The 27,942-nt window shown below is 39.1% G+C and overlaps 2 protein-coding genes across 2 annotated transcripts in view; both read right to left on the bottom strand.

Annotated features, from left to right (window-relative positions):
• Positions 1-92: 92 nt before the first annotated feature.
• On the bottom strand, positions 93-14,924 carry LOC309664966 (uncharacterized protein). The gene is made up of 5 exons (XM_082471141.1): positions 4,123-14,924; positions 3,907-4,036; positions 3,039-3,133; positions 1,993-2,126; positions 93-325 (listed from the first exon to the last, which is right to left on the bottom strand). Exons 2-5 carry the CDS (start codon positions 4,002-4,004, stop codon positions 278-280), a joined length of 375 nt encoding a protein of 124 aa, XP_082327267.1. The 5' UTR covers positions 4,005-4,036; positions 4,123-14,924; the 3' UTR covers positions 93-277.
• Positions 14,925-15,049: 125 nt separating this feature from the next.
• Positions 15,050-27,942, bottom strand: part of UHRF2 (ubiquitin like with PHD and ring finger domains 2) — a 74,892-nt gene continuing 61,999 nt past the window's right edge. The window contains exons 10-16 of the mRNA XM_082470936.1: positions 27,286-27,392; positions 23,883-24,045; positions 23,051-23,191; positions 21,034-21,127; positions 20,573-20,730; positions 17,107-17,205; positions 15,050-16,081 (exon numbers count right to left, since the gene is read on the bottom strand). Coding sequence (XP_082327062.1) covers positions 15,935-16,081; positions 17,107-17,205; positions 20,573-20,730; positions 21,034-21,127; positions 23,051-23,191; positions 23,883-24,045; positions 27,286-27,392 — 909 coding nt within the window. The 3' untranslated portion in view covers positions 15,050-15,934. The remainder of the gene's footprint in view (positions 16,082-17,106; positions 17,206-20,572; positions 20,731-21,033; positions 21,128-23,050; positions 23,192-23,882; positions 24,046-27,285; positions 27,393-27,942) is intronic.

The following is a 27,942-nucleotide window of genomic DNA, read 5'->3' as shown; positions in this document are numbered from 1 at the left end:
CGTTCGAAGGATAATGAGAATACCCAACCCAGCAGAACCGTTACATTATTAGTTGTGTCTTTGGCTAAAGAAACAGTTTGTATGTCTCGGTTAGCAGTGAATGCCACTTTAGCCCTTTCTGATAGAATTGTGTTTAGCTGCATATAACTGAAAAACAACCACAGCAGTTTAATTAAATAGTTCATTTGTCCTCATTTAACAGTAAGTCCAGAGGTAATAAGCCAAGGGGTAGTCTTCAGTCTTCCTGTTCTGCCCCCTTTGCATATAGTCTTCATCCTCACGGTCTTAAGATGGCTACTGCATACCTGGGCATCACATACCCATTCTAGGCAGGAAAAAGGAGGAAAAACAAAAGGCAGATTCCATCCAAGTCAGCTGCTTTTGAAATGCTTTCCCAGAGGTTCCACCCAGTAACTTCTGCTTACTTTTAACTGGCCAGGCTTGTTTCAAATTGCCACTCCTAGCTGCAAGGGAGTATGAGAAGGTCTTTTACCTGGGCATGTTACTGCCCCAAAGAAAACCAGAAGTTTGTTAACTGAAGAAAAGGAGAAGAATGAGTTTCAGGTAGGCAAGTAGCAGGCCTGCCACAAATAACTTTTCCCTAGAAATAGCAAATGCTTCATATGTTCTTCCCCAAAAGTTATGGAGCATCTGCTCTAACCCTGACTACTTGGTTCCTTGTTTGTTACTCAACCAACCATTATTCAAGCTATTATGATAGTGACATGGACGAAAGGTCTGCGTGCTCTATTGAATGCTCTGCAAGCGGTCTACTCATTCTCACACTTAAAAGTTTGTAGAACTGTTCATTTCAGCCTAACTAAGCAGTAGCGAAGTGATGGGATCCATGGTTCCTTTTTTACATAATAATTAAATGATTAATATCTGTTGAGTACTTCTCAGGTACTATTCTAAGTGTTTATTATTTCATTGGAGCCTCACAACATTCCACTTTTATACGAGGGGGAAGATATGGAGAGATGCCCAAGGTCACACAGCTGATGAGAAAGAACAGCCAGAATTTGAACCCAGGCTGAACAACTCCAGTTCCTACCGGTGTAAACTGGGTACCACACTGCCGTGGTCACCACACACCTGGAGACTCTGCCCTTCCTGAGCTGGAAACCAGGCTCTCAACACAGACTGACCATCAGGAAATGGAGTAGCCTCTTCTGAGGAAGGACAAGCATGTGTAAACAAACCACCAGAGTGAACAGCAAGTCTTTTCTTTCTTATCAGACTGTAAAGTGTTAATGGTCGAGTGCCCAAGTTGTTTCCACAGCTGGTCATCCACTGCTTGCCCTGGAATATGTTTGTTAGGGGCAAAAGCAGGTGATTTAGAGAGTTGAAGTAAACTGTTTGTCTTCACTATTAAGTCGCTCATGCATTCACCTGAGGCTTGTGCCATCTTTCCCTGCTCTGGGTCTTTGCCCGTGTGGTATCCTCCACCTGGAGCACTTGTCCCCATCACCTTTGCTTTGCTGGCTCCCGTTTGTTCTTCATGTTTCAGCATCTCTTCAGGAGGTCTTCTGCACGTCTCCATGAAATGGGCTCTCTTATTTTCTAGCTTGGCACTCAGTTTGTTATCCTACACTCTTTTGCACAGTTAGTAATTATTCTGTTTACTTGGTTTTTGCCTGCCTCATTAGACTAAGTTTTCTGAGAGCAGGGACCATATCTCACTCATCATTGGATTACCTGTGCTGAGCTGGGGTCTTCCACATCGTATGTGTTCAACAAACAAATATAAATTGAATGAATGAAGGAATGATCCTTGATCTCAAAGAGGGACACTGCCATGGAAACCAGTATTCCCAATGCATGCTGTGAGGGTTCTATTAAAGCTAAGTACAAAATGCCAGGCCTTGGAGACACGCCTCTGGACAGGCTTTGTGTAGTTCCCCCTCACCCCCACCTTGTGATAAAATTTACCATTTTAAATTATTCAATTCAGGGGCATTAAGTACCTACAAAATGTTATGGAGAATATACCTTTTGAGCACGTTTGAAGATGAGGAGTCTGATGTAGACACACACATACATCCTGTGAATCGGGCATCCCCTTGGCCTTCTCACAGCCCTGGGATAGGCCACAGGGCACTCCTGGAACAACCCTCGCCTTGCAGCTGTGTGTCATAGAGGGGAAGGGCCCCAGCTCAGTCTGAAAACCCCATGAAGGATTTCCCTGGTGGTGCAGTGGTTAAGAATCCACCTGCCAATGCAGGGGACACGGGTTCGAGCCCTGGTCCCGGAAGATCCCACATACCGCGGAGCAAGTAAGCCCGTGCGCCACAACTACTGAGCCTGCACTCTAGAGCCCGCGAGCCACAACTACTGAAGCCCGCGTGCCACAACTACTGAGCCCACACACCTAGGACCCGTGCGGCGCAACAAGACAAGCCACCGCAATGAGAAGCCCGCACACCGCAATGAAGAGTAGCCCCCGCTCGCTGCAACTGGAGAAAGCCCATGCGCAGCAATGAAGACCCAATGCAGCCAAAAATAAATAAATAATAATAATTTAAAAAAAACAAAAACAAACCATGAACCCTCTAGATACCTATAGGGAACGTGTTTTCCAATGACCAGACTGGTGCCTTTTATCCAAATAAAGGATGTAGGTGCCAGTTTTGGGTGCAAGAAGCCATCTGGGACAAGCAGTTTGGAAGTTGAGATGTTAGCACTTTGAGAGGTTTGCAGGGCTCTGGGACAGAACGTTTGGCTCAGACATCAGCCAGGGTTAGGGATGTTACCTAGGGCAGTGGTTTTCAAACCTGAGTGTGTCTAGATCACCAGAAGGGCTTATAGACAACAGAATGCTGAGCCCTGACCCATTTCTGAGTCAGTACGTCTGGGGCAGGGCCAGAGAATTTGCATTTCTAACAAGTCCCAGGTTTTGTTGCCTCTCAGCTTTCTTTGTTCACATTTCAGGGACATTTCCAGAACTCTAAGCCTTTAAGGGATGGGTCTGGGGAGGCAGGTAGGGGTGAGAAAGAGGCTGGACTTAGTCAACCTTGCATTTTTTATGCAAATCTTACCATTTTGAGAGGAAAATCCCTCTATGACTGGAGCAGACTGTCCTAGAGCCGATGCCACCTGTGCTTCCGCCTTGTCTGGCCTGCTAGGCTCGCTCCTGCCATTTGGAAAACAAATCAGCTTTATTATCAGTAAGAAGCCAATTGGAGACTGTGGTTTTAGATCTCTAGCTGGAAGGGCTTGCTTCTCCATTTTTACCCCCATGCTTCAGCAATCTAAGCCCGGGGACACCTCACTCAAGAAAAAAGCTTGAGTCTGTAGAGCAGATACAGTCTGTAGAGCTAATCCAGAATTGCTGCCCTGTGCGGATCCGAGGTGAAGGGGGGAGATAAAAAGGGGGGGGGGCTTCCCCAGTGCTAGTGGAGTAACGTGGGTTCATCATCAGTCACCTCCTCTGTGGACAGCAGTAAGAGGTAAGCCATGAGGCAGGAGTGTTACATCAGCTAAGGTCATTCCAGAATGTCCAGAAGATAAGAATCCAGGAAGCAGGAGTTGGTGCCCAACACAGACCATACTACTCTCGTAAGTCTGTTTATTTTCCTGCTGCGTGTAGTGCAGGATAGCAACCAGAGTACTTGCTTTGTAGTCAGACTGCCTGGGGTGGTATCCCAGCTCCCCTGTATCGTACCTGTATGGCCTCAGAGAAGATAATTAGCATCTCTGAGCCTCAGTCTCCTTATCTGTAAGATGACATTACCACTCCTAGGTGAGAGAGAATTCGATATATTGTTTGGAACCTGGCACAAAGTAAGTGCTCCTAAGTGTTAGCTCCTGTTATTATCCTCATCTTCACTTAGGATCTAGTGTCCTATTCTATACATCCTGCACTCCCTGTCCCAGCACAGGAGTCCTGACTCCAGTTTGACTTACCTTGCATTCAGATCCATCTTCTTTCCCTTTCCATTCCTAACGGCCCTTTTCCTCTGGACCACCAGAGGAAGTGGGAGGAACATGAGCTGTGACTTCATATGGATCTGGATTAGGTTCTCAGATATACCAACTGTTTTGAGACAACAGGCAAATTCACTTATCCTTTCTGCACTTCAGTTACTTAAGGTATAAAATAGCAATAATAAAAGTACTTACCTCAGTCAGCCTTGCTGTAAGGATTAAACAAGACAGCGTGAGCACTTGGCATAGTGTCTGGTACCTAGAAATCACTAACTTATTCAGCAAACTGACTAAGCCATTATGTACCAGGCACCATTCTAAATGACAGAGATACAAGATGAACAAGAAAGTTAAGGCCTTTCATGGGACGTCAATTCTAGATGGACGAACACATCAAGACTTCACAGTATTAAATGTTCTTTAGAAAACAAAAACCAATATGGTCTGTGGGTGGCTGGTGTTTGAGAATCCTTTACGTTAGGTGACCAGGGAATGATTCTCTTACAAGGTGACTTTCAGGCTAAAATCTGAACAAAAAGAAGCCAGCCATGACTAGACGTGGAGAAGGGGCGAAGGGGGTGTTCAGGAAGAGGGAGAAGCATATTTGAAGGCCTTAGTATCTGTATTCTCCATCTTATTTAGCATTTGGTTATTTTCAATCTCATATGTAAAGGGTTTTAAGAATCTCTGGGAAATAGGGAAGGAAGAAAGAAGATGAGGAATAAACGCTGGGGTTGAAGAAAGGTGTCCGAATCTTTCTGGAGTCAAGAAGGGAGAGGAGGGGTTTGAGCCTAGAGTCGAGATCATAGGGAAGAAAATAGGGTCCAGAGAGGAAAAACGGGACCCCGGCTCAGGATGGAGGGCTTTGAGGGAAAAGGAGAAAAGATATTGGGGAGGGGGGGGCGGTCCTTGGGTCAGGAAGGGAGGGAAGGATTTGTAATTGGGGAAGGAGGGAGGGAAGAGAACTGAAAGTGGGAAGAAGGTGCAGGTTAGGAACAGGAAGGAAATGGGGGAGGAGGTGGTAGGGGTCTGTGGTAGGGATGGGGAGGATTCAGATGCGGAAGAGGAAAGAACATCATTAGCTCAGTGACAAGGCAGATGAAAGAAATACTGGGGGGAAAGAAAAGGCAGATGGGGGGGTAGGGGAGGTGGAAGAAAGTTCTCCAGGGTGAGAAGGAAGAGAAGGGAGTCAGGCGCATGAACAATTGGCCCAAATAAGGAGGCAGGAGAGAACTCCCTCAAATTAGGAAGAGGAGAGAAATCAAGAGAATGGGGAAGGGGGATGGTTAAGAAGTTGACTTGAGAGCACAGGGTCTGACAAAAGGAAAGGGTGGAGGGCAGGAGGAAGCCCAAGCTTGGGAGGGAGGCAGGCCAGCAGTAAGCAGGTGGAGGAAGAGGAGAGAAGCAGTGTTGGGTGGAGGTGGGGGTGGCGAGTGGAAGAAGAGACCTAGGGTCCAAGTTCCCTGGATGAGAAAGAGGCTGGGAGGGGGGCACCAGACACAGTGGAGTGGGAAGGCCTCTCAATAAAGGGGTAGAGGGAGGACCCCATGATTAGGAGGGAAATGTGTGTGGGAGGGGAGGACCCTGAGAGAAGAGGAAGGACACGCAAGTTTTTCTTAGAAACCAACTAGGCGGCAAGAGTTCTGAACTGAGGGAACCATACAGGAGCCAAACCTGAGGCCAGAGGTAAGGAAGTAAGAGGCAGGGGGGTGACTACCTCAGGGTTAGGATGTCTGTGAAGTTGAAAACTGAGTCCAGAGAGCAGCAAAGCCCTGAGGACAGGGCGGGTGGAAACCTCCCAGGAAGGGAGCCTGAGGGGCTGGAGGACCCGCCTGCTTATTACTGGCCACAGAAGCAGGCAGGGACCCTGCTGTGTACGACTAACAAAGATGTGTGGTCTGTGCGGGTGAGTTATGATGTTCTTTTTCCTCTTTCTTCCTTCTCCTGTTCATATGTAATTCTTATCACTTGCTTCACTGAGTACTTGATCTCCCCCTTCCCCCCTCTCCTAGCCCTCCCTGTTCCGGGGGGGCCTCCCAGCTGTAGCTTTACCTTGCCAACTAACTTCCCAGCCTTCGTACACACTGTCCATCTGGAGCTTTTCCCATGTCTTCTCCCCACCTCTCATATATATAACTTCCTCAGGATGGGGAATAAGTCCCTGATATTAAAGAAGCTACAATCTCTGCTGTCAGATCACCCACCCCGTAGTTTGTTTCGGAACATGTAGTCTATCTAGGGGAGGGGGCAGTCTCTGGTGCCTGGAACTGGGAAGGGTTACTGGATACCTTTTCCGTAAAAGCAGTGCTGCTCAATTAGGGTTTAAGAGGCTTTTGAAGGCTAACCTGGAAATCTACGTCTTTCCTCTGTATCACTGTTCCTATGGGAAATATTTGTACTAATTCATAGAAGAGATTTCATTTTCAACCTACATTAAGTCACAGATTATGGCCATCATTCTTTTACGAATTAAGTTCTGAAATGCAGGTTGGAGATTGCCTATAATTTCTCCTGAATTCAAGAGAATCAATGGACAACGGAAGGTTGAAAAAAAATCAACTACAAATTATTTTTTTAAATGGACCTACATGACTCTCTGGGGGTCTGGATCTCTTATAGCGGTCTAGGGTTTTCAGAACCAATGCAAGAGAATTTTAGTGTGATTTTGATCTGTCTATTGCACTGTAAAAGCACTAGTAAAAGCGTTTGTGTAGTTTGGGGTATGACATTTTCAATTTCCTACAAAAGCACTTCTAAAGATCGTTTGAAAAAAATAAAACAAAAAACTTGGTGAGATTCATAAGATTTAAGTGCTTTAAGTAACAGCCGAAGTTATAAATTCCCAGAAAACAGGGTGGAATCCAACAGCACCAGGAGTGATATCAGTCATCCTAAAAAAATGCAGAATTTCCCCCAGTGCTGCCACTGGGAACTTGATCCAAAATTGCTACTCACTGCAGTAGGAAGCAGCCAAAGTAGAATTAGATTACAAACAGATTCTTTCTTAAAAGTCTGGCATAAAGAATGGAAAAAGATAACTTGCTTACATTCAAGACATTTTATCCAACGTGAACTGCATAGGAATATTAAAGTTCCCCAAAATAGAAGAACTAGATGTTTTTATTGGTTAAGAGAAGCAGCTTCAATGCATTCCAAAAGACAATGAAGAAAATACTTTCCATGGAAGGAGACAGTTGGGTAGGCTGTTACATAAACTTGCAAATAGCAAAGGAGTGAGTATAGTGTGTGGTGCCAGCCATGTTGGCGGGGGGGGGGGGCGGGGGGGGAGGAGTGGGGGGTAGAGAGGAGAGTCAGCAGTATTTCTGCATTTTGTCAGAAAGACAGCCTTTAGCCTGGGACAGCGTCTGCCATTCACACCAGTGCTGTCAGTCTGAGGTCTAATGCTCCTGAACAAGGGGCAGTTTGGGGACGAGAGGCTGAAAGGAGCCAGTTAGGCAGGCTCAGTATCATCCTTAAGCAACTTCATTATTTCCCATAAACGGGTTGCATTTAGGAATGAAGCCCATGGTTTTTACACTATGAAAACGAGAAGAGTCTCTAAAAAGAAACAGGTGCCATGCAACAACCATTCAGACATTTTCAGATGAAATTCAGTCAGGTTACACGCTGGTTCTCTTTAAAATAGTGTCCAAACCTGGTTTTCAAAGAGCAAAAGGATGTAATACAAAAATACTGGAGTAAATAATCAAACAACATAGTGAAGCAGAAAAAGTAGTGGAAAGTAACACAGCCTTGAGCTTAAATTCTAAATCTGCTCCTGACTACCATTAGTGACTTAGGATGAGTAACTCTCTTATCTCCAGTAAAATGGAGATGATGGCATTTACCTCACAGGGTGTGCGAGTAGTAAGTAGTAAGTTGGTATGAAAAATACCAACGGTACTCAATTCTTTTTGGACACAGAATGAACATATACGGGAACTGTTGCTATCCCTGCTACAAAGACATGGATACGCCAGTGAAATACTTCTCTTCCCCCCATTAAAAAACACACATAGGTTCTCAAGGAAGAAAAGGAAATCTCCAGGTGGCAGAAATGAAGAGGGAACCCAAAGGACCTGACACTACGAGGCCCATGGAGGTGGCTGGACTGGATATGTGTCTTAGGAATTGGGATTCCAAAGATGCCAGGGAAGAGATGTTAGGAATCGAGGCTGCAGTTATAATGTATAGTAAGAAGCAGGAATGGGGTATGCTTAGAATTGGGAAAGTTCTGTTCCAATACCAGGACTGAAAAACTGGTATTTCTAGCTCAGGGTCGCAGCAGGAAAACAAGCTTTCCCTCCCAGGCCACGGGTGGAAACAAAGTCACTAACAAGAATCTTTGCTACATGTGAATGCAGAAGCCAAATTCATTACTAGTTGCATGGTGAAAGAGTCCCATTCAACAAAATTAACAACTGGTTTAGTTAAAAAGTGGGCTAGACTCAAAGAGAAAATTCAGTGAATTGGAAGATATAAGGAAATCACTTAGACCATAGCACAGAGTGGGTAAAGAGATGAAAGATGTAACAGATACTAAGGTATGGAGGGTAGACTGCTACAAACTTCTAGGAGGTCAAGAAGGAGATAGAAAAAATGGGAGGAACAATTATTTTTAAAAGAAAAATTTAAAATTCCAGAACTGCATTTTCAATTTAAAGGAGTACAATGAATCCCAAGCAAAGCAAACAGCAATTAATCCACACCTAGATAGATTTTAGTGAAACTCCAAAGTTATTGAGGGGAAAAACATATATCCTTCAAAGAAATAATCAAAATGACATCCAACTTTTTTCAGCAATAAAAGATGCCAGAACACAATGGAAAGCTACAGGATGCTACAGAAAGAATAACTAGCAACCTAGAATTCTAAACCCAGCCAATTTATCTTTCTAAAATCAGTGTGAAAAAAAACATTTTCAGACCCACAAAGATTGATAAAATTTACTGTTCATAGACTTTCACTGAAAAGTCCATGGTAAAAAAACATCTTGAAGTATTCAACAAGAAAGTGAGTAAACAGACAAAACTTGTCAAGTAAAACAGCAAGTCATATTTAAAATAACTTGAGTTTTAAAAAATAAGTTATAACGAATACTAAACATTAATAGGTCAGAAAAGGTAATCTGAAGGGAAACAAAAATATATTTGTTTTATTCAGAAAAAAACTGAGCTATTGACCATTTTATAAATATCAATCATATCAATATGCTCTAAAGTTAAGTTGAAAGATTAAGGATGATCACAAAATGATAGAAACATTACCTTTCAGTCCAGCATGTGTGTGTGGCAGGGGTGGGGCGGGGAGGATCAAATCCTCTTCATTTATGAGAATACGGAGGAAAGGTAAGAATTACTCCTGCCTCCTCCGTAACAATAAACAAACTGCAATGATAGGAATAAACATTCCAGTATAACATACATAAAGAGACTAAGTTTACCTATTAAAAGAGAAGACTATCTTAAAGCATAAAGTCCAATGAAATAAAAGTTGCAGATTTTAACATTTGAAATACTATATTTTGTTTATGAATACCTAAGTTTAAAAATAAACTGAAAAGGCAACACTGAACTCATAATTTCTTGGGAGGGGGAGGGGAATGGGCAGGGTGACTGATGAAAGTATGTCTGCTTTGTTTATAGTATTTTACCCGTTTTTGAAAGGCTACTTGGAGGACTTTGAGTACCACACAAGATGGAGTAAATATATTTCACCTCATTCCTGCTGCTAAATATAACCAAAAACCCTGGACAAAATATATAAAGCAACTATCAAAAGGCTCTGAAAGGTGGAAAAAAGGTGGTAGCCTGGGTAGGCACTTTGGAACTTGAGGAATGACCTGGAAGTTTCCTGGGGTTTTTCTTTTGCCACCTTTTTACTTTCCTGATTTGGGTGCAAGAAAAACGTAAAACCTGAAAACATCAATGGGTACAGATGAAGAAAACAAAAAGCCTGCTCTCAAAAGGGTGACCTGTATAAAAAATCCGTTTGATTATACCTGCCCCATTCCAAGTGAACACCCATCCCCCTACTCACTAGATGTGGCCAAGACTGTGGGGAGGAGCCCTGTGGACCATCCTTGCCCTGTACTGAGTGACCAGCTGCAAAGAGGCAGCATCTTAACCATCCCAATTAAAGGTTGAGGGAGGATTACAGAGAGAAAGAAGCTGGAGAAAGGGTTCCTTTAAATCTGTTAATGAAATCTTGGGCAGACCCTCAAGCAGACCACGCATGAAACTGACCATAATCAACATGGCAAAGTGAACTATGGGTGGACTACTGCTGAGGTTTCAGATTGGTTTCTGGGTAGCATCCAAGTGGAGGTGGACCAGAATAGCAATGCAGAGGCTTTGAAAATTGACACTGAACCACAAAAGTGGGCCTGAACCCCACTGAACCTAAACAGTTGGCCTTATAAAATAGAAGATTTAAATAGGAATAAGATTCTCATACTACTCAAAATGTCCAGGATCCAGTACAAAATTACTCATCATATAAACCTGAGTGAGAGATACGCGGAAGACCCAGACAAATTTTAGAACTGAAAAATACAATAACCAAAATAGAAAAAACTTACTGGATGGGCTCAATAGCAGAATATAGATGGCAGAGGAAATTATCAGTGGACCTGCAGATCACTAAGAATTAATCTAATCTGAATGATAGAGACTATAAAGTGAGTAAAAATGAACAGAATCTCAGAGACTTGTGGGACAACAACAAAACGAACATTCATGGCATTAAAGTTCTGAAGGAGAGAAGAAAAAGTACAGGGCTGAAATCACATTTGAAGAAAAAATGGCTGCAAAGTTTCCAAATTTGACAGAAGATATAATCTAGACTCAAGAAGCTGAATGGACCCAAAACAAGACAGACCTAAAGAAACTCATGCTCAGTCGCATCATAATTGAACTTCTGAAAATTAAAGACAAAAAAAATCTTTAAAGAGGCTAGAGAAAAACACCACATTACCCATAGGGGAAGAACAATATGAATAACAGGATTTTTTTTTTTTAATTTTTATTTATTTATTTTTGGCTGCATTGGGTCTTCATTGCTGAGTGCAGGCTTTCTCTAGTTGCGGCAAGCGGGGACTACTCTTCGTTGCGGTGTGCAGGCTTCTCATCGAGGTGGCTTCTCTTGTTGCGGAGCACGGGCTCTAGGCACGTGGGCTTCAGTAATTGTGGAACGCAGGCTCAGTAGCTGTGGCTCACGGGCTTAGCTGCTCCGCGGCATGTGCGATCTTCCCGGACCAGGGCTCGAACCGCTCTCTCCTGCATTGGCAGGTGGATTCTTAACCACTGCGCCACCAGGGAAGCCCAACAGGATACTTCTTAACAGAAAGCATGGAGGCTCAAGCCTTGACTAGGGGAGAATCCAGTTCCATACTCACCTCCTCTGGCTTCAGGATCTTACTGGCTGTTGGGTGGAGACATCAGTTTCTTGCCACAAGAGCCTCTCTAGAAGGTAGCTCAAAACATGCCAGCTGGCTTCTCTCAGAATGAGCAAGAGAGGGTGCCCAAGTGGAAGCCACAGTATCTCACTTTGGAAGTGACATCCCATCACTTCTATTCACTACATTACATGAGTAGAATGAAAGCATTCCAGCCCACACTCACAGAGAGTAGATTACAACAGGGCACGAAGCCCAGGAGGTAGAGATCACTGGGGACCATCTTAGTGGTTGCCTACCATGCCACCAACCAATTTATCAGTAGCTTTGTCAATTAATTTGGATAGTAAAGAAGTCAGTTTAGAAACAGTAGACGTTCTAGTTCCAAAGTATTAAAAAGATCAATTCAATTCAATTTCACGTCTACTGGTAGGCTGAGGAATTTAGGAATGCTATCACTCAGGAAAGCCTGGGTCATGTGTTAGCAACTCAAAAACCTTATGCTCTTAAAATTTACTTCACACTCACGTTGCATGTACATCACAAGTTGGCTGGGGACCGCACTCTGATAGAAAAGCCCTATTTAGATGCTACTGGTCTCCATGGGAGGGGAAAGAAAACTCTGGAGGGCAATGAAATGCTCTGCTCAGAAGCGACACGTAGCATTTGTTACAACTAACTGACCAGCTGGTTACATGGCCCTGGCCAAGCACAAGGAGGTTGGGATGTATAATCCTAACACGTGCACTTGAGCCAGAAATACCTGGTGAAAAGTACAAATGACTACTACAGTCGTTCTGGTCACTAAATTTTCAACCCACTCTTGTCTGCTACAGAGACTACATGCCCTCTCTGTCCAGAATGGTTATAATGAAAGAACAAAATGAAGTGTTAGATTGTGGCAACCTGAACTCTCATACACTGCTGGCAGTGTAAAATGGTATAAACTGCTTTAGAAACAGGTCTTCATTCTTCCTGAATAAATATTAATGAAATTGATGGGTTGTATGTTCAGCACATAATTAATTTTATAAGAAATGTCAAACTATTTTCGAAAGACAAAGTTTCGCAGCAGCTTGCCTTATAATAGTGAAATCCTGGAAACAACCTATACATCAGGAGGTGCATAGACAGATTGCAGGATACTCATATAATGGATTACTCAGCAATACATTAAAATTCTGGCAGTGTCCATTCTGTTTTGTCTGTTGCATTTTGTTTTCACAGTCATGTTTATTTCAAAGAATTTTAATCTCAAATTACTCTTTGCACAGCACTTGTTCTTACTCTATCAATACAATGCAATTTCATACTTGAGGATATAGTTGTAAAACTCTTCTTCTTTCATTCATTTTTTTCAATACATCATTTGGTCGGCCTGCTTGGTCCCTCTAGCTGGCTCTTGATTCCTGTGTCCAGTGACTGGTATTTAATCTTTTTTTTTTTTTTTTTTTCCTGTGTAGTGTCTGATTAACCCAGGTTACTAAATAACAGTTCTTTCAGAGAGTTAAAGGTCTGGTGTGGGGACTAGTCAGCACTAGTCAGTGGACAAGCAAGGATAACTCTTCTCACTGTGAGCTGGTGGTGAGTGGGCCATCAAGTTCAATTTCCTCAAATTAAGACAGACAAATCAGACAGGTAGACAGTAATGAGCTCTATCTTCAGGGTGTCCTGAAGAAGAATGGGGAAAGGTTTTGTCCCTGGTGCGCAAAGAGAAATAGACGGTGGGCAAGTCAGAGCAGATCCCCAGCCAGCTCTTGTAAGTGGGATCTATACTGAGATCCAAAGCTTTAAGCTTTATATAGGCAGGGCCCCTTTATGTTAGCCAAACTGTCACAGCAGGGTTGTAAGACAGCTAAGGGTGTTTTTGATTGCCAGCTTCCAAAAGATTACCTAATACCCTTAAACATACTAGCATGCACATATTTGCTGAATGAACCGTATTATTTAGAAGTGAGTTCTAAAACTAGAGGATCTGCCTACTCTAACTAGAAAAAAGAAAACTCCTACCCTTATGAAAGTGGCTGAGTGCTCAGCAATCAGTATAACTTACTAAATGTAATAGAATCCAGTAAAACCCTCAGCTTTCAAACTTAAGCCCAAGAGACAACGAGACATTATGTACCACCCTCCTGAAGGATGACCACACCACTTATGAGGAAGTCTTCCCACCCTCCACCCCCCGCCACCCAATTCAAGCCTGAATTTGGTCAGTCTTGAATTCTAACTACCAATTTACAGAAAATAAAGAGAAACAGGTTAAACTATACCACATGGTTATAATTGGCAAAATCTATTCTGTTTGAAAGGCTCCAGAACATTTCAAAATGCAAATTGTAAAAGGCAAAGGAAAAAAAAAAAAAGATTAAGGGGATATACACAGATTAAAGATACTTACAAGATAGCAATTAGTAACAATGTAAAGTCCTTATTTGGATCCTGATTCAAACAAACTTAAATATCCATGTATGACATTTGAGACAATGGAAATTTGAACAAATATTTACTAGATTTGATGATATAATTAGTTAACAAATTTTTTTTACACATGTGACAACATATTGTGGTTATGCTTTCTGAAAGTCTGTATCTTCTAGATACAAACTGAAATACTTATATAAAAAAACTTGGAAGTCTTTAGAAAAAAGTTTAAGACTAATATAAAATTGCTTAGCTTTGGGACATTCTTGACACTTCTGAACATGTTAAGCTGTAATCAGCTTTTTTTTCATAATCTATCATTTTATAGCAAAGTTAAAACAACATACAGCATAAATGTGGGAATCCCTTATTTCCCTAAAAAGTGGTAGAACAAATTCAAGTAGCTGAAACTGGAAGGTATTCCCCACCCTTCATGCAGCGATATGGCCAATGCCAGAGGAAATAAAATACTAGATGATGCAATTTAATGATTCATTTTCAATCTAATTTAAATTTGATTCTTCAAAATAAAAATGATTCTAATGTTTAAAACTAGCCCTAAGTGACAGTAGCTCCAATCACGGTGCTGTGTTTCCCAGAGCTGATTTTGAGCTTAACTGAATGCAGGAAAAGCACTGAAACCAGTCTGGCTTATATTCAAATGTGAGAGTCTACATAGCCCAGAAGTAGATTGCCAGGTCTGGACTCAGCCTGTTTACAGCACAGCTCTGGCACTTCCTTGCCCTATGAACTTTGGCCAGTTTCTTAACCTTTCTGTGCCTTTGATATTCATCCATAAGAAGGGGATAAGAAATCCTGCCTATTAGGACTGTCAGTAGAATTAAATAAATACACATGAACAAATGCAAAACAAATATTCAATAAATATTGGCTCTAAATTCAGGGTAGGAAAACTGATTTGATAATATTAAAAGTTTTATGAAAATTCAGTTTCAGAAACTAGAACTGTTTTAGAATATTCTCAGGTTTGTGAAATAAGTAGCACTGATTATGCTTAAATTGAACCTAAGACTTGGTTGTTATAGATAAAAGAATAGTCACTAGGTTCTTAATTTGAAACTTTTTCCCCATTTAGTTAAAAAAAACCCAAAAGATCAAACCCAGGGTGAAATCTGTCCCTTAGTGCTTAAGATTTCATACTAGTTCTCAATAAAAATCAAGAGTAAAAAATTGTGCAAAATGTTTCAGTAAAAACACACAATGAAATACTCTGGAAATGACTGATTCTTAAAAACACCTACAAATATAAGCCAGACAAATGTAAAAAAGTGAAACAAGATGAGCTATTTTTCTGGTCATAAAATATTTATTAAGGTATACTTTAGGGAATATAGTGAATATAAAATTTAGGATCACAATATGAAGCAATTTCAATCCTCTCAAAAAGTCAGCCCAGTCCTCAATGCTCTGCAGATGTAAAACCACTGGTGAGACTCACTAAAAGCAGTTTGATTAGTACAGAAGAGGCTTTTCACATGAACATTTACAACTGGATCATCTGAATACCTCTTTTAAGTGCAAAACCACACCACATTACACTAATGCAGCAACAATGCATTCATATTGTTTTCATTAGTAGTCAGCTTGCATAAAACACCAGAAAAAAGCACAATGGAGCTCACAAAATTGGCTAAAAAAATGAACCTGTCCTGCAAAACACACACTGTAATGGAAGAAGACATTAAAAACGTATTATGCACACTACAGAAGCTGCGTTCATTCCAACAATCTCAAGTGTCACTTCCTTTTCTGAAAATCAAATTACATGAACCAGGCACAACTAATATTTGGGAGGCAGTGTGTAGCTAAAATTTCATTTAACTAATTATTCAATGATTTAAAAAATCCCCATAAATCTTTTCTGTCCTGAGGTAGTTGCAAAATAAATCATAACTTGGATATCAACTAGAGCTGAGGCTTTGACTTTTTACTCATTAAAACTAGTTGTTAAACTGACAAGAACTACCTTTTGATATTTAAAAGACAGTTGAGAAATGGGCCTCTTACTACACACACAAGATGATGGCTACGTAGGAAAGAGGATTAGCTGCTTCAGAACGTGAGAGATATGGTCCACCATTGCTTCCACCCCCCACCCCCACCCCAACCATTTTAGATTCTTTATTGTCCAAAAAGCCACAGGGAGCAACACAGTAGAAGTAGACAGATCATCGTCCTTTGCTGTAGCCAGGGAAGAAAAGGTCAAGTAGAGTCTGCAGAACCTCATTGGGAATCATGATGTAATTCTGGCCAAGATCGTGCCGGCAAGCAGGGCAGGAGAACACTTGAGCCTTAAAGGAGCGCTGTAAGCAATCCTAAGGCAAAACCAAAACCAAAATGAAACAAAATAAAAAAACACCTAATTTCACCTGAGGGTAAAGCACATAGAAAGTACTCAACAACTTAGGCTTTTAAACAGAACTAGAAACTTACTGTTTGGCAACAAGAGAAACATAAAACATGAACAACTGTCAAGGCCTGAATCTGCACTATGAAAATTAACCTACAGACGTGGCTTTAGTTCCACCTCTGACACATACTGTGAGACTTCAGGTAAATGACCACTTTTGTATACATTAATTTCCTCATCCAGTAAAAATGAATGTTAGAATTCTGCATGTTTCCACTAGCCTCACCTTCTAGGTTGGATTTTAATCCTGATCTTTCCTGATAGAGCACAAAAGAAAAACAACTCAGGAATCCCCTGCTTAAAACTAAATTACGTATCTACTTTATGAAGTCAATGTATAATGTGCTTTCCAAAAATATATTTAGCTCTACTTAACTGACTCAAGGTCACATACAAACACTTAGTGGAAGGTCGGTTTCCATTTTACAAAAGAAACTAAAGTTCAGAAGTTAGGTCAGGGCACATAACCACCAATCAGTAGAACAAGATTCCAACCTTGGTTTGACTGAAATTCAAATTCCCTTTATACCACACTGATAAGACAATATTCAACTCCTCTGGGCATGCTGCCAGACAGAATCTGTTCTAGGTTCCCTCAAGTACACGAAATTATTTCAGTTTGCACTATAATATATGAAACATACGTAAGCTGTAACAGAAAATAGCAACAACACATTACTTTCTTCTCTATTTCAACCCCTCCTCAATAATTTCGAACATGATAGAATGTTGAGACTATACAGATTTGAATTACTACAGAATTAAAACATGGATTCACCACCAAGATGTAATTAAACGTTTCCTAACCAGCAAGTTTCCTTATCTATTCTGCTTCATGAAAAAAATGGTTGTTCGCATGCTGAAAAGAGGTTTGGAGGTCAGTGTACCTTCTGGCCTAACAAGGGAAAATGAGAAAGGAGTTCTACTTACTTTACAGACATTGTGGAGGCAATCTGTTGTCACAGGCTGGTAAACTAGCTCCTGGCAGCAGACACACATAAAAGATTGTTCCAATTTTTTCAGAAAATTCTAGAATGGTACCCAAGGAGAAGAAAAAAAGGTTAGCATTTCATAATATATTAAAAGAATTGCAAATAATTGGGGAAAAAAGTGTCAATCCCATTTAGTATGTTTTCTATTAAGAAAAAAATCAAGTAGTGATTGTAACTAACAAGCAAATGTGTAATAGGAAACTGCAGAAATCCCATCCATAAGATAGACACATTAGTTTTTAAATCTTAGGATTGAGTTGCAAAGGTTGCAAAGTCAGGACATATGGCTTCAAAAAGTAAACTTCATATTCCAGAGATTACTATTTTTCACTTAAAAAAATCATGAACAGCTTGTCTCAGGTCATTACATACAGATCTATTTTCAAAAAGCTCCATGGTATTCTAATGTATCTCTATATATTCAATCTTCTTCTCTTAAAAAACTTCAATACTTATTTTTTATGCTAAAAAAGATAAAAGCACTTGGCAATAATACTCTAGTATCTAAGACCCCAAAGAATCAACATATTTATTTACCTAGAATAATTTTCTGTGATATTTTGCCCCAATCCCCAAATCCCATATTTTCCTGGTGCTACTGTTTACTCAAATTGGGACTAAATTACAGAAGGTCGAGCTTTCTAAAGCAAACATGATCAGATGGGTAGTCTATAATCTTCAAAAGCCATTACTGGGTTCCATCTTACCTAAGCTGTTTGTTTAACCTAGAAGGAAAAGTAGTTTTTTGAATAGTCACCAGGATAATCCTCAACTCAGTTATTTTTTGGTGGTAGGGGAGTATATTTTATGTTTGTTCTTTATGTTAATAATAAAAGTAGAATCTACAGGAATTTCAAGTAAAAAAAAAACCCCAAAGATTCCATTTCATAGTTATGTCTTGATAATAACTTATTTTTAAGCATGGATTATAAAGCTCAAGTGAATTATCAATGAAGTGTTATTCAACACACTAGAAGAATATACCAGTTAGGGGGAGATGTGGAAAAAACTTAACTTTAATACCAGGTACCTTCTCTCTGACAAACTACTTTGTTAATGACTGATATTTCCCCAGTATCTCCACAGTGCCTGTAATATGAGCATACTTAGTATCAACATTTTGAGTTCCTACAATGCACCAGGCACTCATCTACACAGCAGTAATAAAAAGGCCAAGTCTCTGCTCTCATGGAACTTTATATTCCTTTAGGAGAGCAGATTTTTAAAAACTCAACTTCATATAGTAGTATCTGACGAAACAAGGCAAATTAAAGCAACAGAGTAAGGAGGGTCTATTTTAGAAAGGAGAGCCAAGGAAGGCCTCTCTGAGGAGTGTAGTATTTTGCAGAGACTTACAAAATATGAAGGAACGAGCCACATGAAGATACAGAGAGGAGAATTCTAGTCAGAGAGATAGTATATGTGTAAAGGCCTAGGAACAGGAACAGGTTGAGTGTGTTTAAATAGCACAGATGTCACTGTGGCTAAAGCAGTTTGGGCCTGAGAGAGCAGCAAGAGGAGAATGCAGAGGTAGGTAGGGATGGATGCCAGATCATATAGGGCCTTGGGAAGGTGTTTGGATATAAGCATACATATGTAATATATGCATTTATTTAAAAGTCACTGCTGGCCAAAACCTGATTTTTCTGGCTTACTAAATGTGTTCCTGGTTTATCTGAAAAGAATGGGCATGAAACCTACGCAGGGCAATAGTACATAAATGTTCAGAGTAACCACTAGCAGCAAGGTCACAGTCACCTGACCTAGGTATAGGTATGTAAGACCCTGCCACCAGGGGCAGGATTTTTATTGTTTTTGTTTGTTTGAGAACTGTCAATTGGTGACTTTCACATAAAAGTTAAATTGAAAGAAGAGGTTGAAAAGTACACTTGATTTGCACATACCTACCGAGTCTTGCAGGATTTGACCACTTCAATAATTTGTTAAAAATGATAAACAGGATATATGAAAAGCCACAGATTGAAGCCTAATACACATGTCCAACCCAGACAACAGACGTGCAAAAGAGAACTTCCATGTGCACTCAGGTGGCATTATCCTTCACCTGTATCTGCTACTTTGTCTTCTGCCCACTCACAGCTGGAACTCACCTGAGTTATCACTAACCAGCTGTATCCTCTCCAACCAGAAAATAATCAGACCATGACCAACAACTGCTTGCTGTTTCTTACTTGCTCTAAGTGAAAAGGAATCTGACGTACCAGAGTCAGACTCTCCATATGCCTGGTTCTCTCTTGGCTAAAAAGCAAGTAACACTTCTCACAGAGCTAACTCACTTTTCTCTGTCCTCCAAACATGTAAGTCTCATTCTACCCAAGGACAACGCAAAATATCATATTTATAGACGAAACAAAGAAAAAAAAACCTCCAGTATCAATCCAAAGGGTATCTGATAAACCTCATTCATTTCTAAGTCTACAAACTGTATCAGGAAGATGTTTCCATAATGATGACTATTTGTCAAACAAAAAGCAACACAAAAACTATGAGAGTTCCCTCTAAATCCACATAAAAGGGGCATATAGATATGCATTAACCCCATTTCAGACACACAAGAAGTTCTGGCCAATGTGCTCAGAAAAATGAAGAAAACATTGGAAGGAAGAAATTACTAAAAAATGACAAAGTGGAATTTCAAGAGAGGATACTAGAGCTCACCCACAACAGCAGCTTTTCTTTTTGAAGGAAAGAAAGCAGAAGAGTAACGATATTACACATGACAAGGGGCTAATATCTAAGAAAACAGAAGAATTAAATTTATAAGCAAAATTAGAGACAATAAGAACAGTGAGCAAAGAATGAACAATTTACATTTGAAACCCCTACCTTTTGGGATTTGATAAGAAAGCTTCATTGCAAAACACAGCTTAACACAAAACCCAGATGTCAGTTAACCTTGAAATTCCTTTTCATTTAAAAATTTTATTACCAAAAAAAAAAAATGGAAAAAAAATCCAAAACATGAAATACTTAAATAAATGCTGGTTTATTTTACTCCTTGGTTGAACATGCGGGCATTGAAAATTATGCTGAATTGCTTAAGACTTGTTCTATCAGGTAACTTTGAGCTGTAACAAAACTTTCCTGATGAGTTTCAGATTAAACTGAATGTGTTCCACAACTGAAAATTCTTCCTATGAACAGCAACTCACCATAAATTATCAAGTTCAAGCACAGAGAGGTCAAAAAACCAACATCTAAGAGGACTAAAATCAATTTAAAAGCATCAAGTGCTGCCTCATTTGTGAAAGGTGGCCGTACTGGGTGAGAAGATTGGATAAAAGGATCAAGTTTTAACTCACTTGTGAAAATGACAATTCATAGGGAAAATATTTTTCATCATTTGTTAATATTAGAAACTTATTAAAAAAATATTTACATACTGGTCCTTCCACAAGAGATGCAAGAACTTCATCCCATAGCTTCTGGTTTTGATGATCTTCTCTGATTAGATGTTGTTGTTGAGGGGTTAGTTGGAAAGCCTCAACTGCTTCTCCTGAATCTGATGCTTTCAGTACTTTGGAGGCACTTGGACAATCATCTAGATTTATTTAAAAATACATCAGCACACTACAAGTGGTTCTAAGCAGAACTATGAAACGAAAGAGTAAACTGGCACCAATTACGTTTAGCATGAAGATAACCAGGGTAGAGCAGCATTTAACTTTCCCATAGTTTAGGATACTTTGTTTAGGCTCTGACACTATTAAGATATACAAAAAGCTCACCCCACCCCACCCCCACCAAAAAAAAAAATCCCTTCATTTTTCTTTTAATTTCTTATGAGTTTTCTCTTTATTAGAAACTATGTTATTCAGATTTATGTCCTGCAATCATTACCTACCATCTGTAGATGGCCTTTTTGAGGCTCCACTGGCCTTCTTTGACTGTCCTTTAGTCTTCTTCCCTTCCTTATCTGAAGGGTAACCTACTGGATACTGACGAGGGAAAAAAGTACAATGTAGATTTAAGCTTCATAGAGAAGAGGGGTTCTAGATCCTTGTCAGAAATTTAAAAAGGGGAATGGGGAGGAATCTATACTTTCCCTAAATTGAAAAGATTTATATAAAGGACACAGACGTTTAAAGAAACAGAATTCAAAGGACAGAAGACTATTAAAAATCCCCAACTCAGTGTAAAACCATGTAGCTTTGACTGTTAAAGATATTCCATTTAATAATGTGATGATCTTAGTTTCAGATCAAAAAGAAGAAAGAACTTTTTAGGAGTTGTGACTAGGGGGCTTAAAAAGTTTGAGGAAGAAAGGAAAGTAGAATTAGATATGAAGGTAAGTGAAGATCAACCAAAGAGCACAATAGATGATACTCATATAGTTGGGGTTACACTAAGTTATGGAGCCAATCTTAAAAACAAAATACCCCATGAAGGGCCAAATTTCTATCTCGCCAAATTAAGAGGCAGGGGTGGGGTGGGGCGGGAGAGCTTTTAGAAGACCTAAAGCCACTAAATTACTGAATTCTTTATCAACCAAAAGGTTAGACTTTAAGGAATAAATTCTACCCTATTACCCTTGTGTTTTATTGGCTATGCTTTCTTTTGGACATGCTTTGTGATAACACTCATATTTAAAGCTCAATATGTTATACAGCCCTCATCAATGATATTAACTCATCATAGCTGACTGGCTTATATGCTTTGTTCTGCTCAACTGTTTCAAATTTAACCTATCTAGAACACTGCTCTGCTGAACAGTAGACCTGAAAAAAAAATCCTTTGAAAATGGATTTAACAATAGGTTTTAAAAATATTTAGTTATAAAAGGAATTATTTTGGCAGTTATTTTAGCAGCTGATGGGTCTCATTTAAACAATTCTATGAGTTTAAAAAGAAAACAAAAACAGAAACAGACTTGCACTAGAAGAGACACACTCACCTGCCTGGGTGGTCAGACACTTGCCCATAGTTCAGCCCCTACACATGCAGTGTGGGCAGAGCCAGGGGAAATGACAAAGCTGGTAGTCTTTACGAGAAGCACAGCGATGGGGAATGATGGAGGATGAACTCAAACCATGCTCTGAAGTCAGTGTCAGGGACAAAGTCTAGGGTGTATAGGCAGTGGAGGGGAAATGTAGCCATACCATCCATTATGCACAAAAAACCAACAAAGTCTTATATGGGTTAACAGCTGAGCATGGGCAAAGGGAAAAAAAAAAGGCAAAGCACTAAAGGTGGTGACAGGACAAGGAAGCAGCTTTGAGGGGGAAGAGAGAAAAGGGGTGAGGAAAAGTGAGAAGGGTAGAAAGCAGACCACTCTTATAAGCCACCTCCCCCCTTCCCCTACCAGAGACACACCCCCTATGCCCTCTAGGATAAACTTCCCTTCTCAAGGCATCTTATATCTAAATTTTAGGTATCCCTTTCCCTCATACTTCAAGTCCAGATTGAATTAGAAATACAGCTGACCCTTGAACAACACAGGGGGTTAGGGCGGGGCCAATCCTCTCAAGTTGAAAATTCCTATGTAACTTACAGTTGGCCCTCCGCATCTGCAGATTCAACCAACCACAGATATGTACTGAAATATTTGCTATTGAAAAAAATCCGTGTATAACTGGACCCATGTAGTTCAAACCCATGGTGTTCAAGGGTCAACTGCACTTTACATTTCATCGTCAAGCCCAGCTTTCCCCAAGCACAATTCTTGGTCTTAGGGCAGTTTGACACCTAGGATGCTACTTTTTTACTTCTTTTCCTTCCATATACTTGCATGATCTCATTCCTCACCCCTTACAGTCCACTGACCAACTGCTGTGGGTTATATCCAGTGTTAAGGCACATAGATAGTACAGAGGCATACGTTTTTATGAAAATACAAGTAGCCTAGACAAATGTAATCTAACCTGCAAACGTAGACATAGTCTCCTTGACCGTTCTATTCCTTCTGAGGTCCAAGGAGCAGGTTCAACATCATCTCTCCTTAAAAGATAGCGCCAAACCAAGAATCCATGGCTTGATGAAATCTCTGGCCAGTATTTCACCACCTAAATCATAATATTTCAGTACTAGTTTGAAATGTAAAGTTTAGACTTATTCATAATGTCATAATAGCGTTTTAAGTAAACTTGGCAGAACTAAATGCAACTTTGAAAGATACTTGCTCTGCTGTAATAGTAAGTAAAAAATATGCACTTAAATATCGTTTTGACCTTATTTCCTAATTATGATAATTCCCTTAAGTATAGATTGCTATAAATTTGAAGTAGCAGCAAGATTATGCTCATTAATTAATAGAATTTTGCATAATAGTAGATAAAAATGGTGGCAGTAGATGTCTTCATTTTTAAAACAAAGAATGCAACCTATTTTCAAAATTATGATGTGCTCCGCTTCGAAAAATCTATTACAATTAGCATCATTCTGGAAGATATAAGAATCAATGTCTACAACGGCCAAGTTATTTGAACAGTTTTATCATAAGAGAATATATACTTGTAAAAAAACTTAACCCAAAATATAATGCTGCCTTTAGGGACTTTGGATAAGCCTTAAAAGACAAGTGTCAAAATTAAGAGCTCGTTTTGTACATGTTGTATTTCCAGAAAAAGTAGAAAGACCAACTAAGATGGTCTGTTGTTTCCTTTAGCCCACCCACAGTAGAGCAGTTCCCTGTGGCAACCCTGTCTTGAAAGCCCAGGAAGAATGACTAACAAGATGTCATGCCAGATAGAGCACCTTATAAATGCCATCATATCTGTTGCCTTCTTCAGGAGCATATTTGCTGATCTTCCTCCCTTTAAAACTGCGTATCACTCTGACTGGCTTACCAGCTCTCCAATTCCGAGACTCTGCTCCAATTTTATCATCCAATGGAGCATCACAGTTTAGGGCCAATGCCCTAAAAAATAAAACAAAGTCTTTATACCAAGTAATCTTTCTTCAAGTATATAATCGCATCATTAGCTCAATTAAAAGGTGAATTATGCCTTACCTGATGGTTAAGATTCTATGATTCTTTCCATATTATTCCAGATAATAGGATTATGCTTTCCCCCACCAGCAGAGAAGACAAATCAGTTTTCTGATGTCACCCCCAAGCCAGGGGATTGGTTCTCAGATAGCCTGTAGGGTTCTTCTGAAAGTAATAACATCTGTGCCACGTATAATAGAAAACAACTAGAAATACATGGAATTTGCTTTAAATAACGTTTGTTGAGGGAAGGGAGAAAGTTGGAAAACTAAAGCAAGTGATTGTTGTAATAGTTATTTTTGATAAGGGAATGAGGTAAATTGCTGGAAAAATGTAGAAAGAAATCCAGAAAAATAAATTTGTCAGCAAGGTATGAATGACCTTCCTAGGTCTACTTTCCACATTCCAGACAATAGAGATTCCTTAAGTTTAGAAGATAATAAGAACAAGTTTAATATGAGAATATCCTTTAAAGACTTCCAGTAAAAAGGTAAGTTTAAATAAAACTGAAGCATTCAAATACCTGTGCTAAATCATGACAATAAAGATTTTTGGCTGCTCAAGATCACTACATTTTACTGACGACACATGAACAAGGAGGAACACTGAGCTGGAAACAGCACTGGATTTAGCTGAAGCTTCCTTAGTATGTGTACTCACCTAGTAGTAATTAATCAGTAAGGTTAATAGACGTTAGAAGACCTTCCTTGGGGAAACTTAGTCCTGCTCCCCAAAAGACAAACTAGAATGTATTTAAAGTTAGTATTTTTCCTCTAAGACACCTATATCCTAAGTGAAAAGAATCCACTAAGAACATTCAAGGTTAAAAAAAAGATACCCTCCCCTCAAATCTGGTAAAATCAGATATGATACAACATGCTTTTTCAGGGTATAGTTCTTTTTATGCAAGCTCAAAAACAAACAAACAAAAAAAACCCCAAACAAACAAAAGACCTTAAGACTAAATGACTAATCTACTATAATCTTTCTATCATAGTTAAAGTAAATGAACTTAAGTGTTTTGTTAAAAAATTTTTTTAATAGACGTGGTCAAAGAGTTAAAGGTCACCAAGTTATCTTTTTTATCTCAAATGGGAGATGCATTAAAACTCTGAGGTAGAAGAAAATGTAGCCATCAATTCTAGGGCTGGTATTATTTATGGAATACCTATTGAGATACATATACTTCATCCTCTTAAAGAGCTAAGAAAGAGATATGTACTATCTTCACATTAATGAGTGGAATGCTTTGGTGCTCACAGGTACCTTCCATCATAATGACTGCACCATTAACTGGAATTATTAACTCACTTCTAGTTTCACATAAGTATGCAGTCTGTTCAAGTTTGTGTAAAGAGTCTAAGAGGATGAAACTAGGCAAAACAACAAGGCTTTTCCATTACTCTATCCACAGCTCAATCGATTGCCTCTAACCGCCCTGATAAAGGATGGCCAGGTTACCTGCTGCCCTCTTCAGTTTCAATAAAGTGGAAGAGCTGAGAAGAAACAGGAACAAACTTCTCAAAAGCAAAAAGCAGGTATCAAACTACCTCTTAGTAGAGAAACAAAAAAGGAATTAGACCATATACACGTCAGGAAAGAGTATACTATGGGTCAGAGCTTTCACCTCAGCTTTCGTGTTTATAAAACATATAGGTACCTTTGCCTAAGAGGCCTTTACAATCACAAGGTGTACTCACAGCTTAATGTATAAATTACCTGAAGGAATGTTAGAGTCTCTGTGATAAGTCAATGCTAAATTGTTTTGAGTTTCTATTTCATTTTCACTACCTTCCTTATTAATATATACATTTTTACTACTTGTCAATTATTTTCTGAGATTGTGACATATGATAAACAGGGTATATTTATTAGATTCTTCAAAAGCTTGACAGGAATCTATCATGTACATTACAAGTGCAGGTAGTTACAAAGGAAGTTTCATTCAAGCCAAATAATCTTATTATTAAAGGGAAAGTATAATTTTCAGATTTGACAACATGAAAAAGCCCTTTTGCAAATTCAAGATACATTTTCATTGACAATACACATCGAAATATTTGTAATTCCTTTTAAGATCATTCTTCCTAAAGAGTTGCTTTCTTGTTAGAAAAAGACTGCGTAGGGGCTGGACTCCTACCTCAGCAATGTTTTCACCAGCAAATCTGACCTGTCTCCTCTGCTGGTTCAATAAAATAATCCTACTGTCAGAAATAATATAGAAGGAAGACATAAAAACAGATTCTATGTAACTTGGTATGCAACAAAGTCTTGAAATCATAAAGTATATTCTTTAGTTCACATGGTAATCAGAAATTAAGGACACACTACTTAAAACTGAGTGATTTAGACTCAGGAAAGCGAAAAATACTCACTTTTACTCAATATTCCACAAAATACCCTTAATAATAGGATACAAAAAATTTCAACTTCATGATCACAAAATTATCAGTATGACAAGTTATAATGTGGTCATTGGTATCTGATGGTTTGGCTTACTTAATTATTGGTATTAGCATGCCATTTACGAAATAAAACATTTTGAAGTTATTAAATTTTCTATTCCCATGGAAGCTGGAATATCATGAATATTTCTATAGAATAAAGTCAGCACAAGGTGGCTCTTTTGTACCTAAACATTCTCTTTTTTAACAGTTAAAAGACATTTTGTCATAAATCCTAAAAGCACCTTGTGTAGTTCTGATTAAGTTATCTGATGTTTCACTTATGCACATAAATGTGGCTCCCAAACATAACCCTATTTCACATTAGTCTCCTCTAAAAAGAAGTTTGTCACTTTAAAAGATAAATCTGTGTTTAGTAGAACATAACTTTGACCTATGTGGTAGTAGATAAGCCACCTTGTCCTCAATTTCATTAAATTATATAGGTTCCTTTCCTTTAAAGGTTTCAACATGTTTCCAAATGCAAAGCACATGTATTAAGACTGGGAATTATGTCATTTAAAAAAATGATACTAAGAAATAAGTTAGGAAGCTTGTAAGTAATTATATACTAATCAGGTAATAGGATTTGTATTTTAGCTATATTAACTCACAATTTAAGATTCTCCTCTACAGTGTAAGTTATAAATTATAGTCCTATAATCCAACTTTTACACAAAGCCCAAATTCTAAACAGTCTTTACAAACTAACAATATAGAGTACCTGTTCATGTTTGTTAATGTTTGATCAGCCGATGGTGCACCAATTCTTTTATTACCAGCAAGATTTTTACCACCACTCCCAGTGTATGTGAATTCATCACCTCGGTCCTGCAGGAGAACATTTTTGGCATTAAAACACCTAAAGCCAGGTATAATTCACCAATTCTTGTTTCAGAGTCAGAACTTTTGGTTCTGATGTTATAAGTTGACATGTTCTCTCAAGGTTATCTACCAAAGTAAGGCAAAATTCAAATGCAATCTTGTGTGTAATATACCTTCAAGCTGTATCACTTGATCTAAAGATTTCATTTTAAGGTTATAGCTTCCAACACCTCCAAACATAGCTATTCTTATACAAATAATTTATAGAATGTTACAAAATAAGGTCTTATGGGTTGGGAATATTGTTTAATTTAATTCAATGTTATTAAAATCAACTTATCAATATTAATTTGTAGGTTCTTTACAGGGCACCATTTTAATAAATACTCCAAAACTGATTTCCCAACAGCAATCTATACCATATCCAAGGCTTACTGTTTTTTTTTTTTTTAACATCTTTATTGGAGTATAATTGCTTTACAATGGTATGTTAGTTTCTGCTTTATAACAAAGTGAATCACCATATCCAAGTTTGCTGCTAAATTTCAAACTTAAA

The sequence above is a fragment of the Balaenoptera physalus genome, assembly GCF_965194825.1.
Source record: "Balaenoptera physalus genome assembly, chromosome: 7".
Lineage (NCBI taxonomy): Eukaryota > Metazoa > Chordata > Mammalia > Artiodactyla > Balaenopteridae > Balaenoptera > Balaenoptera physalus.
This window is presented reverse-complemented; position numbering and strand designations above follow the sequence as displayed.

What these genes read in the sequence shown, in the direction of transcription:
- LOC309664966 (XM_082471141.1), bottom strand. Translation starts at nt 4,004, where the DNA reads ATGAAGTCACAGCTCATGTTCCTCCCACTTCCTCTGGTGGTCCAGAGG. An exon ending in AAGATGGATCTGAATGCAAG is followed by an intron (nt 3,134 to 3,906) that starts GTAAGTCAAACT and finishes TCCAAATGGCAG; the next exon opens with GAGCGAGCCTAGCAGGCCAG. An exon ending in GGGATTTTCCTCTCAAAATG is followed by an intron (nt 2,127 to 3,038) that starts GTAAGATTTGCA and finishes TATGACACACAG; the next exon opens with CTGCAAGGCGAGGGTTGTTC.